A 15,391-nucleotide genomic window follows, 5' to 3' on the forward strand; every position below is an offset into this window, starting at 1 on the left:
TTGCTGGAGGGGTGAAGACATGCATACATTTTTAACTGCCCAGTTTTTGGGGATTTGTTCCTCAAAGGAATAATTTTGCCTATATAAGGCCATTAGTGCTTGGTGGTGCCGCTCCAGGCACCACCCAGAACGGGGAAAAAGGGAAATCTCCCAAAGGGGACACTTGTTCCAAGTTTCAAAAACATTTCAAAATGTATTTCTTATTGTTTTTCTACTTTATTATTTTCCTATTCTATGGGAAGGGGTAATACAGAGTAATATCAATCTTACCCTTGGGACAGCCTGCTGTCTGGTCCTACTACAATGTGGTGGGGCACACCTTCCAACAGCCACCCTGATGGCATGGCCACTGATCATTAGGGTGGTCCTGCACTGTATGTGATGAACTCAGCAAGATGGGCAGTGACAAGACCAGTCAGAGAATTGTCAAGAAGAGAGGCTTTGGAGGACTGGTCTCCACAAATAAAAACTCATGGATAAAGATAGCGGGACTCTGGGAGGGGTGGAGATATGCTTAATTAGATTTTAACTGCCCATGACTAGGGTTTTGGGATTTGTTCCTCAATGGAATAATTGTGCCTAAATAAGTCCATTAGTGCTTGGTGGTACCATTCCAGGCTGAGTTGTAGAACCCTATTTTTCACTAAGGTTAGCAAAAAAAACTCATTAAGCATAAAACCACCACTCACCATAGCCGATCCTGGTGTGGATGTATACATGTGAAAGCCTCAATCAAAATGTCGCCCCTTGGGCCATGCCCCCTGACATGTTTCAACCCCACCCAACAGGGTTTAATCACCTCTACAATTTACAACTGGATTGTCTATGGTGAGCGGCGGTTTCATTCTTACATTTTGCATAAATGTTCTAACCATGGCAAATTTTAGAGAAGCTTAGCCTCATTTTAAATCAGAATTATATGATGTTACAGTGATGTTGACTTACTTCCACTGCTAAGAGTATTGCCCCATCCGGAGATCACACAGTTGGTGCCGGCAGCAGCGCAACCACCGGGCAGAGGCACGCTCTTGACGTAGGAGTTGAGGGTGGCGGGAGAGGCCAGCTTGACCAACATGATGTCGTTGTCCAGGGTTCTGGAGTTGTATGCAGCATTTCTGATGACCTTGGCAGAGTTGATGAACTGCTCGGTGCCCTCATTGACAGCGATGTTGTGCTCTCCGAGTCTGACCTGCATGCTCCTGTTTAGAGACAAATCCAATGAAATCAGTATACGTTTGCATCTTTATCAAAGGAATTCTTTGATAAAAGACAGTTAATTTTTTCAAACTGAGCAGCAGTATAGGTTTGTTCCTTCCTTCAGTTCTAGGAGTGAAGTACAGTCATTTGGGTATTGAAAATATTTCCTTTTGTTTTGTATAGAGCAGGAAAGGAATAGAGCCTCTGTCAGCGGCCTGTATTTCTATTGGGGAGATGTATCCTTACTTCAGGTCAAAACAGGAAGTGGTATAAAATTGCTTCCAATTACATTCTAGTATTGGGGAAGGCTTTATGTCAACGTACCCCATATTACATGGACAAGAAGTGAGGGGAAAAACTCCAAAGGAGGTCACAGGAATAAATAACACTTGGTATCATTTTTAATTTATCTCCAATCTATTCAACATATTACAAAATACCGGGAGAAAGGGTTTAATGATTAAAGTAATCATTACAGCTGAACTTTGGTATAGCAATGTTTACTGCTGACCCACCCTGTGTCCAAACAACCATCCATTTAAACAACCTACCACTTTGCTGGTCAACCAGCTGGTAAAATATCTGAATAATAGAATAATAGATAATACTTTTTTCAATGCCTCGTAACTATTCCAATTCAAAGTGCTGTCATAAAAAGTGCACTTACGACTGGTAGCAGTGAGCAGCAGAGACCACCCACAGGGAGTTGATGAGGGATCCACCACAGAAGTGATATCCGGAGTTTAGAGATACCTGCCAGGGCTGAGAGTAGGCGCCACAGGTATATCCTCCGACGATCTTGTCATCATCCAAGGCAGCTGTAAAACACAACATGTGCTGATTACATATAAAGAGCCTACACAAAGGGATATTTTAAGTTTACGTTCATATATAAAAAATAAATAATAATATATAAAAAAAAAAAAAAAACATACTATATATATATATATATATATATATATATATATATATATATATATATATATACACACACAAATATACACAATGTATACTCACCAGCTGCCCCGAGGAGCACACAGATCAGAAGGAATTTCATGGCGTCGATTTTACCAGTGAACAATTTGTTGCTAATAATGTAGGTATTTATATGTTTTACCAGGACCCCCCTCATTGCTCCCAACTATACATTGGCCAGCTGTGTCAATAAGAAATGTCCAGGTTAATGTATACACAGTTTTATCAGCATGTTTTTTTCCACACTATCAAAAACCTCCACCATCGGTAATGTTAGTATTTTTTTATTTTTTTCACACTATTCTATTTTAGTTCTTCAAAGGCCAACAGATCAAATTGTTTTAATATGATAAGATTGTCTTATCAATAAATATGGTTTACACTTTTACAGAATAAGGTTTTAAGTGATTTTTGTAAGATTCTGTTTATATGTAAAAAACATATAAATGGCCAAACTCACAGAAAAGGTCATCGGATCCAAAATGGATGCGGCGCCGTGGTGTCAGCATGCAAGGGTCGCATCTGTAGATGGATTCCCTGATGATGTGAATGTGCACAAAACGCATAGGAAAGACCCTTGCATGCTGATGCCATGCCGACGTATCCATTTAGGATCCGGTGGCCTTTTCTGTGAGTTTGGACATTTATATGTTTTTTATTCTTATGTACATCCTCTATTTTTTAATGTATATTCGTTTTTAATAAATTAAAAACTACACTATGTACTTCTCCTCAATATGGACAAAACTGTTATGTCCATATTCTTTACATAACTTTCAAGCATAGCTCTAAATACATCCATATGTTGGCTACCAGTTATCTTTGGGTTTGAGTTAACAGCAAATGTTTCTTGAGTTTACGTTTTCTTATATTTCTTTATTCTTTAAACATCTATACATGTATTAAATGTATTTAAAAACTTTTTCTGGGGCGTATTTAAAATATAAATCCTGAAAACAAATAAGGCTGAATGCGCTCAGGAGCTGAAATGAGGAATAGTGAATGGTGGCTGCAATAAACCAGAATTTATCTTCAATAAGCTTGCTGGCAATTTTATTCAAAAAAGTATTAAAAACAGTACATGGTTCATAAATGTGTGGTTGCAACGTTACCACACTGGCTGTAGGGCTCGCTTAGGCACTGATGCATAACTGTGACCAGGCTGGGAAAATCCAAGAAATAGCAACGACCATCATTGCCACAATAGGAATCAGGCAAACAGTGTGTTCCATGCCAGATCCACCAGCGTGTATGGATGACGCCACTGAAGCTGAGGGTGGAAGAACAATACCTAGAAGGGAAAGCCGCTGTGGCTGACGTGGAGGGAAGCTTCACTGGAGCCCTAGATGGGACTGAGGTGTCTGGTAGAGGAAGCAGCCACGACCAGCGTTGAACGTATGTGTCCCTGTTGCCGTGACTACGCTTTCCGCGCACATGCACTTTATCAAGTCACGTGAATAACGGCTAACAGAGGGGAGTGGGCAGAACTTAAGGGAAGGTTTTAAACCAGTTAACCCTTCAGTGCCCTTACTATTGAAAACAACATATAAGCTATTATTTATAGTACATTTAATGTAAGAGAACCTTAATAATAATAAAAAATATATAAAAAACAATAAAAAAAATGGAAAGAACATTTTTTGAATGCTAAAATATTTTTTTTTAAAACGATCTTATAGATGTTTTTAAAGGATAATAATAAATATGAATTGTTATGAACACATCATAATAATAAAAGGAAAAAATAAATAAACATCAAAATAAATAAAAGGTAATATGAATTGATATAGAGAGCAATTGATATTAGAAACAACCAAACTATATCCATCAAAAGAAGATATGCACACTGGGTATAGTACTGGTAATTTTAAAAACATGGAGATATGGGTGAGAAGAAATAAATAATCCACTGCAGTGTGGAGGACTGCAAAGTGGTATATAATATGAAACAAAAATATCAAACAAAATGATGTACTTCCAGGTCCTTGTTAAGGCCATTTTATTAACTATTTCAGCCCATCCATGGGGAATGATTTGGCATGTAAGTAATGTAAGACCTTTTCCCACATTAAAAACTTCCCAACTCTGTTGTTAAAGTAAGATCTAATATCATAAAATGTTTTTTTATTGGTAGTCTGTAACTTGCTGGGGGCTAGAATATTCTTCAACATGCATGCTCTCCTAAACGCGACCTGAGGGGCCGGAGGCAATATAGAAGCCAATCTCTGGTCTAACTTTAAAATTCCGTAGTGTTTATTTAAGATTTTTTGTTTCCGTTATCTCTTTATTGGGATTCTAATCCCATGGTGTAGGCATCCCCATGGGTCGCCTGGGACTTCGATACTGATTATGTCTGTTAATGAATCCCTAATCTCCCTCCAATGTTTTTTTATTTTAGGACAAGTCCACCAGATATGTGCCATAGTCCCAATTTATTTGCACCCCCGCCAGCATAATTCTGAAATTTCTTTTTGGCATTTATGTGCCTTATCTGGTGTTATGTACCAACGCGCCAGGCACTTATAGTTTAATTCAATCATGTTACTATTTACTGACGTGGAATGTACTCTCTTCATTAGCTGTCTTATCTCAGACTCCTTCAGCTGTGCCCCCAATTCCTCCTCCCATTTCCTGATGTATGGCGGTATCTCCATCTTTTCTACATCCTTCACTATTTTATAAATCCTAAAGATTACTCCTCTCCCTACTTTTTCTCCACATAGCCTCTCTAGGGGCTGTAAATTCCCTGCCGGTCTAATGTGCTGGGGTAGGGCCTCGAAGAAGTGTTTTAGCTGGGTATACCACCATTCATCTATCACCAATAAATCCCTCTTATTTTTTAATTCTTGGTATGTGCTTAGTTTGTCCTGCATCATTACATCTTTCAGTTGTGCATTTTCTTGTAAAATCCATTTTCCAAATATTTTATCTATCCCCGGTAAAAAATATCTTGTGTCTGTTAGTGGTATTAATGGGGAATTATGGGCCAGATCCACAGCCAGCCGCCGTAACTTAAATATTGCCATTTAAGTTACACGGCCGCAAAATTTCTACCTAAGTGCCCGATCCACAAAGCACTTACCTAGAAATTTTCGGCTGTGTAACTTAAATCCGGCCGGCGCAAGGCGTTCCTATTCAAATGGGGCGAGTCCCATTTAAATTAGGCGCGCTCCTGTGCCGGCCGTACTGCGCATGCTCACGACGTCATTTTCCCAACGTGCTTAGCGCGGTTTTACGTTGCGCCGGGTTTTGAGAATCGTGACGGGCATAAAAAAAAAAATACGAGTTGCGGCGGGAAAAAAAAATATTGGAAAAAAAAAGACGGAGACGCGGGATAGAAGGGTCTACTTTTACAAGGCCTAAACAGTTTAGGCCTTGTAAAAGCAGCCCTAATTTTACGATTGCAAACTAATACTTACGGAGAAAAAACGAAGCGTAAAAGCTTTGTGGATCTCCGTAAGTGCTAATTTGCATACCCGAAGCGGCATTTTGACTCGAAATGCCCCCAGCGGCGGATGCGGTACTGCATCCTAAGATCCGGCAGTGTAAGTCCCTTACACATGTCGGGTCTTCTCTCTATCTTTTGGAAACTGATTCTGTGGATCAGTTCCAAAGATAGAAACAGGGATACGACGGCGTATCAGTAGATACGCCGTCGTATCCCTTTTGTGGATCTGGCCCTATATTTCCATTTTTCCCTTTTATGTACCTTATCCCATATTTTTGGTGCATTCCGTGTAATACTATGTGTGTCCCTACTAAGATCTCTAAACTGTGGTGGGATCCAAATTGTTTTCTCCAGTGTAACTTTACTGATTTCATTTTCCATGTTTACCCATCTCTTTTCTTTATTATTTTTTCCCCATTCTATAATTCGTGAGAGAACAATCGCATTATAATATTCTCTAAGATCTGGTGCCCCAAATCCCCCTTGTGCCTTTTTCTTAGTCAATATTGCTAAACTAATACATGTTTTTTTTCCCTCGCCAAATTCATTTTAAGAGCATTGTTTGTAGAGTTTTGAAATAAACCTGTGGTAGTGGAATTGGGAGCATTTGCATTTTGTACATGACCCTGGGTAAGATAACCATTTTAAAAATATTTATTCTTCCCCCCCAAGATAACTGACCCGGAGTTAGTCTATTAAGTTCTGCCTTAATATCATTTAGTAATAGCAAAACATTTGCTTTATAAAGTGTCTCTATTGTTGTTGTTATTTTTACTCCTAGACAAAAGGGAGTTCTTTTTGGTAGGTGTTTTGGTCTAATTTTGGTGTGTTAATACTTAGGCCGGGTACACACGAACAAACATGTATGGTGAAAGCGGTCCGTCGGACCGTTTTCACCATACATGTCTGCCAGAGGGCTTCTGTACGATGGTTGTACACACCATCGTACAGAAGTCCGCGCGTAAACAATACGCGGGGCGTGTCCGCGGTGTCGCCGCGTCGATGACGCGGTGTCGCCGCGACAATGACGCAGCGACGTGGGCGGCCCGCCTTTAAAATGCTTCCACGCATGCGTCGAAGTCATTCGACGCATGCAAGGGACGGCGGGCGCCTGGACATGTACGGTAGGTCTGTACTGACGACCGTACATGTCCGAGCGGGCAGGATTCCAGCGGACGGTTTTAAAACACGTCCAGGAATATTTGCCCGCTGGGAAAAGGCCCGGCGGGCAAATGTTTGCTGGAATTCGGCCCGCTCGCGCCCACACACGACCGAACATGTATGCTGAAACTGGCCCGCGGACCAGTTTCAGCATACATGTTTGGTCGTGTGTACGGGGCCCTAGAGTTTCAGATTTGTCCGGATTAATTTTAAAATGAGATATCTCCCCATATTCTTTTATAGATTTCATTACATTTGGGAGTGTAACTCTGGGGCTAGTTATGAAAAATATAATGTCATCCGCGTAGGCCGCTAACTTATGTTCCTCCTCTCTAACTTTTATCCCCTTTATGTCCACATTCCGTGTTATCCCTCCTAACAGAGGTTCCAGTGCGAGTATGAACAACAGGGGGGACAGGGGGCATCCCTGTCTTGTGCCATTGTACATTTCAAACGTTCCTGACATGGTCCCATTGACTTTTACTCTTTAGTTTGGCCGTTTCTAATATCAATTTCTGTTACCTTTTATTTTGTCATATATTTATTTTTTCCTTTTTTGTTTTATTTTTTTATTATTATGATATGTTTATAACAATTCATATTTATTCTTATATTTTACAAACATATATAAGATAGTTTTCCATTTTTTTATTTTAGCATTTAAAAAAAATTCTTTATTGTTTTTCATATATATTTTTAGTACTATTGCCGTTCTCTTACATAAAATGTATATAATAGCTTATATGTAATTTTTAATGATAGGGGCACTCATGTGGCGAGAGTATGCAGCCATGTCCTGGAGGATGACAGAATTCATACCCTTGAATGGCCCCCACGCTTACCTGACCCAAACCCAATAGAACCCCACTGGGACATTATGTTTCGGTTCATCGGACACTGCCAGGTTGCACCTCAGTCTGTTCAGGAGCTCAGTGTTGCTCTGGTCAAGATCTGGGAGGAAATACCCCAGGACACCATCCGTCATCTCATAGGAGCATGCCCCGACATTGTCAGGAATGCAAACAAGCACGAGTGGGCCATACAAACTACTGAGTAGGGATGAGTCGAACACCCCCCCGGTCGGGTTGGCACCAGAACTTGCGAACAGACCAAAAGTTTGTGTGAACTTTAGAACCCCATTAAAGTCTATGGGACTTGAACGTGTGAAATGTAAAGTGATGATTTTAAAGGCTAATATGCAAGTTATTGTCCTAAAAAGTGTTTGGGGACCCGGGTCCTGCCCCTGGGGACATGTATCAATGCAAAAAAAAAGTTTTAAAAACGGCAGTTTTTTCGGGAGCAGTGATTTTAAATGACTTGTTATCCTTCAGAAATGACACTTTGTGCAGGGACAGTTCTAAGCACGGGAAACAAGCGCTGCTTTACAGGCATACTTTACACACCCCCTAGGTACGAAATTTAAAGGAATATTTCACTTTTATTGTTTCACTTTAAGCATTTTTAAAATCATTATCAAAAGCATCCAGAGAGGCAGCATCTCCTTCTGTGGAACAGTCAACGACAGGCTACAGACACCATTCCTGACATCCTACAGAGGGTCTATAGGGAGACCTAAAATCCCCACGTTTGAAGAGACCGCTGTTACGGTGGTCATAGAGTTAGGGTAAGGAGACTACATCACCACTTATGGTTGCCTCCTTGGTGGATGAAGCTTTCTCTATCACAAGTTTCCTTTATTATGGATTAACCCTTTAAGGGTTACTGAGTTTGAATCACTTCTTATTCGTCTGTGATTTACCTATCAACTCACAGTTGTGGGACTTTATTCACAGCTGTGAATTTTTTTTCTGGTTTATTCATGTGTTTTATATATATATATATATATATATATATATATATATATATATATATATATATATATATATATATATATTTTTTTTTTTCACTACTGTTATAGCACTAATTTGTTTCTGAATTGTTGTATCTAATTCATGGTACTGGCAGCTTCACTTTTTTACTGTCATTTCGGTGTTTTTTTTGGTTTACATTACTTTTTATCTAGCGCAGTGTTTGCCATTTTTGGTTCTTTTGAGTATTATTAAAATCACTGCTCCTGAAAAAAACGGCCGTTTTTTTAAAACTTTTTTTGCATTGATACATGTCCCCTGGGGCAGGACCCAGGTCCCCAAACACTTTTATGACATTAACTTGCATATAAGCCATTAAAATGAGCACTTTAGATTTCTCCCATAGACTTTTCCAATGTGCGGCTTTTCGAATTTGCTGCGAACACCCCAAATTGTTCGCTGTTCGGCGAACAGGCAATGTTTGAGTCGAAATGAGTTCAAAGCTCATCCTTACTACTGAGTACCATTTTGAGTTGCTGCAATAAAATTTTAGCAAAATGGAGTAGCCAGCTGCATAATTTTTTCACTTTGATTTTTGGAGTGTCTTTGACTTCAGCGCTCTATAGGTTTCATTTCCATCAAATGATGTGGCATCCTTTCCTTCCTAATACATTACTCAGTCCATATCAGTATAGATATCCAGCAATTATAATTTTCCCCATTGAGATCGGATGTTCCATTTTTTAAGAATAGTTCCAAACAAATCCAGAAAGTCTGTGAAACTCAGTTCACAATTATTTTATTTCCAAACTTTAAAAGAATATCAATTGTAAATAGGTCCAGGTAGCCTAAATTTGTGAATAGTCTTAATTCTTTGTAACTTATCTGAACACAGCTGTACAGCTTGTGTGAATTTCCCTACCGGTTTAAGCCATCATACCTCCCAAGTGTCAGAACTCACATATGCTCATTGCCAAATTTTATTTGCATTAGAGGCATAATCCACATACAGAAATAGAAGGTAAGGTGTACAGGTGCTGAAATGTATTTTTGGAACTTAGGAGGACAGATGGCTAAGGTATGCAACCTGCAGAAATTACTGTAGCATGTTCACAGTCAGTGCCAATCCTGACCTCCTTGGGGTCCTAAGCAAAATTCTGCTAAGGGGCCCTCCACCTGACCTGTGATGCCGTGAGCTATGTAAACCATTAGCCTTGTGCCCAGTGCACACCATGCAGCCTTGTGCCCAGTGCACACCATGCAGCCTTGTGCCCAGTGCCCACCAAATGCAGCCTTGTGCCCACCAACTGCAGCCTTGTATGCAGTACCCACCATGCAGCCTTGTGCCCACCATGCAGCCTTGTGCCCAGTGCACACCATGCAGCTTTGTGCCCACAATGCAGCCTTGTACCCAGTGCCCACCATGATGCAGCCTTGTGCCCACCAATGCAGCCTTGTGCCCAGTAACCACCAAATGCAGCCTTGTGTCCACCAAATGCAGCCTTGTGCCCACCATTCAGCCTACCTGTGCAGGGGAGGAAAGGAGAGGAACAGGAGAGCCTCCCAGATGATCAGCGTGCAGCGTAGGGAACATAGCGATAACAGCTTTAATTTCAATTGCCGTTTTTCCGCAGCTCAACGTCATATACAGCCCCTCTTTGATTGACAGATCACCCATCACCAGGATTGGACGGATGATATGTCTATCAAAGTCCCGGGACCAGGAGGAGGGGCTGTATCTGACAGCAAGCAGCGGGGAACGCGGCAATTGAAGTGAAAACTGTTGTCGCTGTGTTCCCTGCGTGCGCTGCGCTCTAAACACCTGGGCAGCTCTCTCTCTCTTCCCCTCCACGATCGCTGGGAGAAGGACTCCCATTCCATCCGCGCCGCCCCTGCACCCACGAGGGGGAGGAGGGGCCTCGAGTAATTTGCGGGGCCCCACGCAATTTGCTTAGTGAGCGTATAGGGTGTATCGGCTCTGTTCTTAGTCTGAGAACATCTACTATATCAAGTCCACAGTTTAAAGTATATGTAAACCCAACGTTTCATATTTCTGATATGTGCCTGCTGTTCTATGCACTTGCATGACTCAGGCCTCATACACACGACCGTTTTCCTCGACAGAATCCATCAAGAAACTTGGTGGCAGAGCTTTTTTGCTGAGGAAAACGGTTGTGTGTATGTTTTTCGGCGAGAAAACTGACGTGAAACTTGATGAGAAAAAAAGAGAACAAGTTCTCTTTTTTCACGTCAGGAGTCTCAATTTCCTCATCGTGTTTCTCGTCGGGCTGGTTTACGACAAGAAACACGTTCGTGTCTATGCTTAGAAACCCGCGCATGCTCAGAATAAAGTATGAGATGGGAGCGTGCCTTCGGTAAAAGTAGGGTTTGTAATGGAGATAGCACATTTGTCACGCTGTAACAGACTGAAAAGCGTGAATCGTCTCTCACCAAACTTTTACTTAACACGCAGTAACATGAGATTAGCAAAAGCAGCCCCAAGGGTGGCGCCAGTGGAATCAAACTTCCCCTTTATAGTGCCGTTGTACGTGTTTTGCACGTCACCGCGTTTGAGAACGACGAGATTTTGTCTTGACAGTGTGTACACAAAGAAAGCTTGTCAAGATTCTCGACAAGCCTAACAAGGAACTCGTCGAGGAAAACGATGTTTCATTTACGACAAGTTCCCCGGTCGTGTGTACGAGGCCTAAATGTTATGTTCTCTTTGTATTGTTTCCTTTGCGTAAAATCCTTGGTTTTCCTACCTGTCCCTCTGTTGTTTTCCTATTAAAAGCTGACCACACTAAGTAGGAGAACATTCTGTGCTGAGTTCTCTAGCTATGCTGGATACTCAGCCTGCTCTCCTCCAATGATTAGACTTGTCATGACTGCTGCTCCCCCCGTACTGTCTTTTACTGGAAAGATTAGTGTACTGCTGTTTCTCCTTGCCTAGCTTCTATGCAACTGAGAACAGAGGAAATGTGATCACTTAAGAAAAATGGAAAACAAAGGTATTTATAAAGTTTTCCATATCTATACACACATGTTTTGCCTTTATTTTCTATTTTAAACTGAATGGGTTGTTTTACAAGGTGATCATTTACAACCACGTTAAGAACACCTGGTATAGCATGTCTGCAGTCTCTGGCCACTAAGGATCCGCCCAACCCCCCCCCCCCCCCCAGTTCAGTTTGCACCAGAACTTGCGAACAGGCAAAACATTTTTTGAACACGCGAACACCGTTAAAGTCTATGGAACACGAATAGGCTTATATGCATGGTATTGTCATAAAAAGTGTTTGGGGACCCGGGTCCTGCCCCAGAGGACATGTATCAATGCAAAAAAAGTTTTAAAAACGTCAGTTTTTTCGGGAGCAGTGATTTTAATAATGCTTAAAGTAAAACAATAAAAGTGTATAGAACAGTCCCGCAGCAAAATGACATTTCCAAAGAAAAAAAAGTAATTTAAAACTGATTGTGGCTGTAATGAATTGTCGGGTCTCGGCAATACAAATAAAAGTAATTTAAAAAAACTGGCATGGGTTCCCCGCCAGTCCATTACCAGGCCCTTTGGGTCTGGTATGAATATTAAGGGGAACCCCAAACCAAAATGTAAAAAAAAATTGCGTGGGGGTCCCCCCAAATTCCATACCAGGCGCTTCAGGTCTGGTATGAATATTAAGGGGAACCCATTGCCAAATAAAAAAAAATGGCATAGAAGCACCCCTCAAAATCCATACCAGACCCTTCAGGTCTGGTATGGATTTTAAGGGAAACCCTGTGCCTAAATTTAAAAAATGGCGTAGGGTCCCCCCCCCCCAAAAAAAAATACCAGACCCTTATCCAAGCACGCAACCTGGCAGGCCGCAGGAAAATAGGGGGGGGACGAAAGAGCGCTCCCCTCCTGAACAGTACCAGGCCACATGCCCTCAACATGGTGGGATGGGTGCTTTGCTTTGTGTACTGTTCTAAACACTGGAAAAATGCACCACTTTGCAGGCATATAAACACCCCCCAGGTATGAAATTTAAAGGAATATTTCACTTTTATTGTTTCACTTTAAGCATTATTAAAATCACTGCACCCGAAAAAAATGCAGTTTTTAAAACTTTTTTTTGCATTAATACATGTCCCCTGGGGCAGGACCCAGATCCCCAAACACTTTTTATGACAATACCATGCAAATAAACCTTTAAAATTAGCACTTTTGATTTTATTTCTCATGTTAATCTCCCATAGACTTTTAAACGGTGGTCCGCGGCTTTCAAATTTGCCACGAACCACGCAAATTGTTCGCTATTGGCGAACAGGCGAACACCCGATATTCGAGTCGAACTTATGTTCGACTCGAACATCGGGCTCATCCCTACTGGCCACCCACTTACTGTACATTGTCCACGGTGGCGGGCCATCCCATGTAACATGTTCACAGTCTCCAGCCATCTCCTGAAACATGGCTGCATTTTCTGACCATCTTTTGTAAAATGTTCAAGGTCTTCAACCATCTCCTGCAACATGCTCACAGTCTCTGACTATCCACTGTAGCATGTTCACATTAGGCATGTGCAATTTTTTTAGTTACGAATACGTTTTCTGTCAATTTTCGTTATTTTAGTTGATTCGTTAACATACGAATGAACGAACGGTTTAGTGCAATTAATAATGATATTTTCAAAATAACGAATATGGAAAACAACGAAGATACGAAAGGAGAAAGAAACGAAAACATAGAAACAACGAAAATACCGAACCCAAAAAAAAAAAAAAAAATTACGAAAAACAAAATGAACGAAAATGCAAACTTACTAATATTCGAAGACCGAAAAGAAAACAACCGAAATGCCAAACAAAGAATAAAAAACGAAAATCAAAACTAACGAAAAATAAATTACGAATCTTCGGAAAACGGAAATGAAAACAACGAAAATACGAAATAATGTAAATTAGCTTTCGTTAGTATTGAAATATTTCTGGACATTGACCAATAGCCACTGAGCGCTGTCCCTTTCCTCTGAAGTGGTTTATTCCTTCCCCCAATGAGCTTCTTTCTCATTACCTCCTGGCTCCTTGTGTCTTTTTCTGTGTTAGACTGCAGTGCATCTAATTTCTAGATTTGTATTTGTAATATCTGACATAATTTAGTTTTCTTCTACGTCAGACTTCATTCTAGACAGGGTGTGTGTGCTAACTAAGACAGTCAAGTCAATCACAGTAAAGTACGAATTACAAAATTACGACGAGTAGTGTGTCGAATAAACGTAAAATGTATTCTAACAGAATTACGAATGCAATAAAATCTACAAAAGTACGTTTTACAATCAAAGAAAATTAGACACGAAAATACGAATGATCATAAAGCAACGGAAATATATTCCTTACGAAAATACGAACGCGGCATGATGGAAAATATAATGTAAATACGAATAGCAAAACAAGGAAAATTAAACCAACGTAAAAACGAAGGAACGAATCAAATTCATTTTAAAAATACGAACGCGGCAGAATACAAAATATAACGAAAATACTAATCTCGATTCAACGAAAAAAAAACTAACAGAAAAAAACGGAAACGGAAAAAAGAGTGTTACGAAAATACTAAAGAGTACGAATACGATAACTAACGTCTTACGAAATTACGACTCGTTACGAATCACGATAAACGAATAGAAACAAAACGAAAAATTTTGCTGTGCACATGTCTACAGTAGTTCACATTCTCTGTTTATCTACTATAGCATGTCTAAAGTTTGAATAATCTACTGTAGTATGTCCACAGTCTCAGACCATCTACTGTACCAAGGGCCAGATCCACGAATCCCGGGCGCAACTTAACTTTTCGGATTTAAGTTACACCGCCGCAATTTTTCCAAGTTAGTGCCCGATCCACAAAGCACTTACCTGGAAATTTGCGGCGGTGTATCCTTAATCCGGCCGGCGCAGGGCGGACCAATTAAAATGGGGCGAGTCCCATTTAAATTAGGCGCGCTCCCATGCCGGACGTACTGCGCATGCTCCGTTTCCGAACTCCCGCCGTACTTTGCGCGCCTTGACGTCATTTTTTCGAACTGCGACGCGCGTAGCGTAATTCCGTATTCCCGGACGGCTTACGCAAACGACGTTGATTTTTAAATTTCGACGCGGGAACGACGACCATACTTTAGACAGCAATACACTTGTTGACTAAAGTTAGGGCAGGAAAAAAAAAGTGTAAATTTGCGACGGGAAACTATACTAGCGGCGACGTAGCGAACGCGAAAAACCGTCGTGGATCGCCGTAACTCCTAATTTGCATACCCGACGCTGGTTTACGACACGAACTCCCCCCAGCGGCGGCCGCGGTACTGCATCCTAAGATCCGACAGTGTAAAACAATTACACCTGTCGGATCTTAGGGATATCTATGCGTAACTGATTCTATGAATCAGCCGCATAGATAGAAACAGGGATACGACGGCGTATCAGCAGATACGCCTGCGTATATCCCTGTGGATCTGGCCCCAAGTCCACAGTCTCAGATGATCTACTGTAGCATGTTCTCAATCTCAGACCATTAACTATATCATGTTCACAGTTTAAGACCACCTATCATAGTACGTCTGCAGTCTCTGACCATCTACTGTAGCATATCCATTGTCTCCTACCATTTTGTATACACTGTACACACTGTAGCATGTCCACCTTCTCTCGCCATCTCCTGTAGTATGTCTGAATACTCTAAACTATCTGCTGTAGCATATGCATGGTCTCAGACCAACTTCTGTACATTGTCCATGGCATTGGGCCTTCTACTGTAGCATGTCTT

General features: G+C 41.0%; 2 protein-coding genes across 4 annotated transcripts in view; both read right to left on the reverse strand.

Annotated features, from left to right (window-relative positions):
- LOC120946879 (trypsin-like) overlaps nucleotides 1-15,391 on the reverse strand; it is a 143,787-nt gene that overhangs the window by 74,667 nt on the left and 53,729 nt on the right. The window lies entirely within an intron of this gene.
- The window catches only part of LOC120946873 (trypsin-like), a 50,582-nt gene that overhangs the window by 19,479 nt on the left and 15,712 nt on the right, over nucleotides 1-15,391 (reverse strand). The window contains exons 1-3 of one of the 3 annotated variants that reach the window (XM_040361682.1): nucleotides 2,215-2,324; nucleotides 1,865-2,015; nucleotides 946-1,199 (exon numbers count right to left, since the gene is read on the reverse strand). In XM_040361682.1, the coding sequence (XP_040217616.1) occupies nucleotides 946-1,199; nucleotides 1,865-2,015; nucleotides 2,215-2,254 (445 nt within the window). In that variant the 5' untranslated portion in view covers nucleotides 2,255-2,324. Of the gene's footprint in view, nucleotides 1-945; nucleotides 1,200-1,864; nucleotides 2,016-2,214; nucleotides 2,325-15,391 lie in introns of those variants that run through there. The other 2 variants (XM_040361679.1, XM_040361681.1) reach the window with 2 other exon arrangements.

Source organism: Rana temporaria, chromosome 8 (assembly GCF_905171775.1).
Source record: "Rana temporaria chromosome 8, aRanTem1.1, whole genome shotgun sequence".
Lineage (NCBI taxonomy): Eukaryota > Metazoa > Chordata > Amphibia > Anura > Ranidae > Rana > Rana temporaria.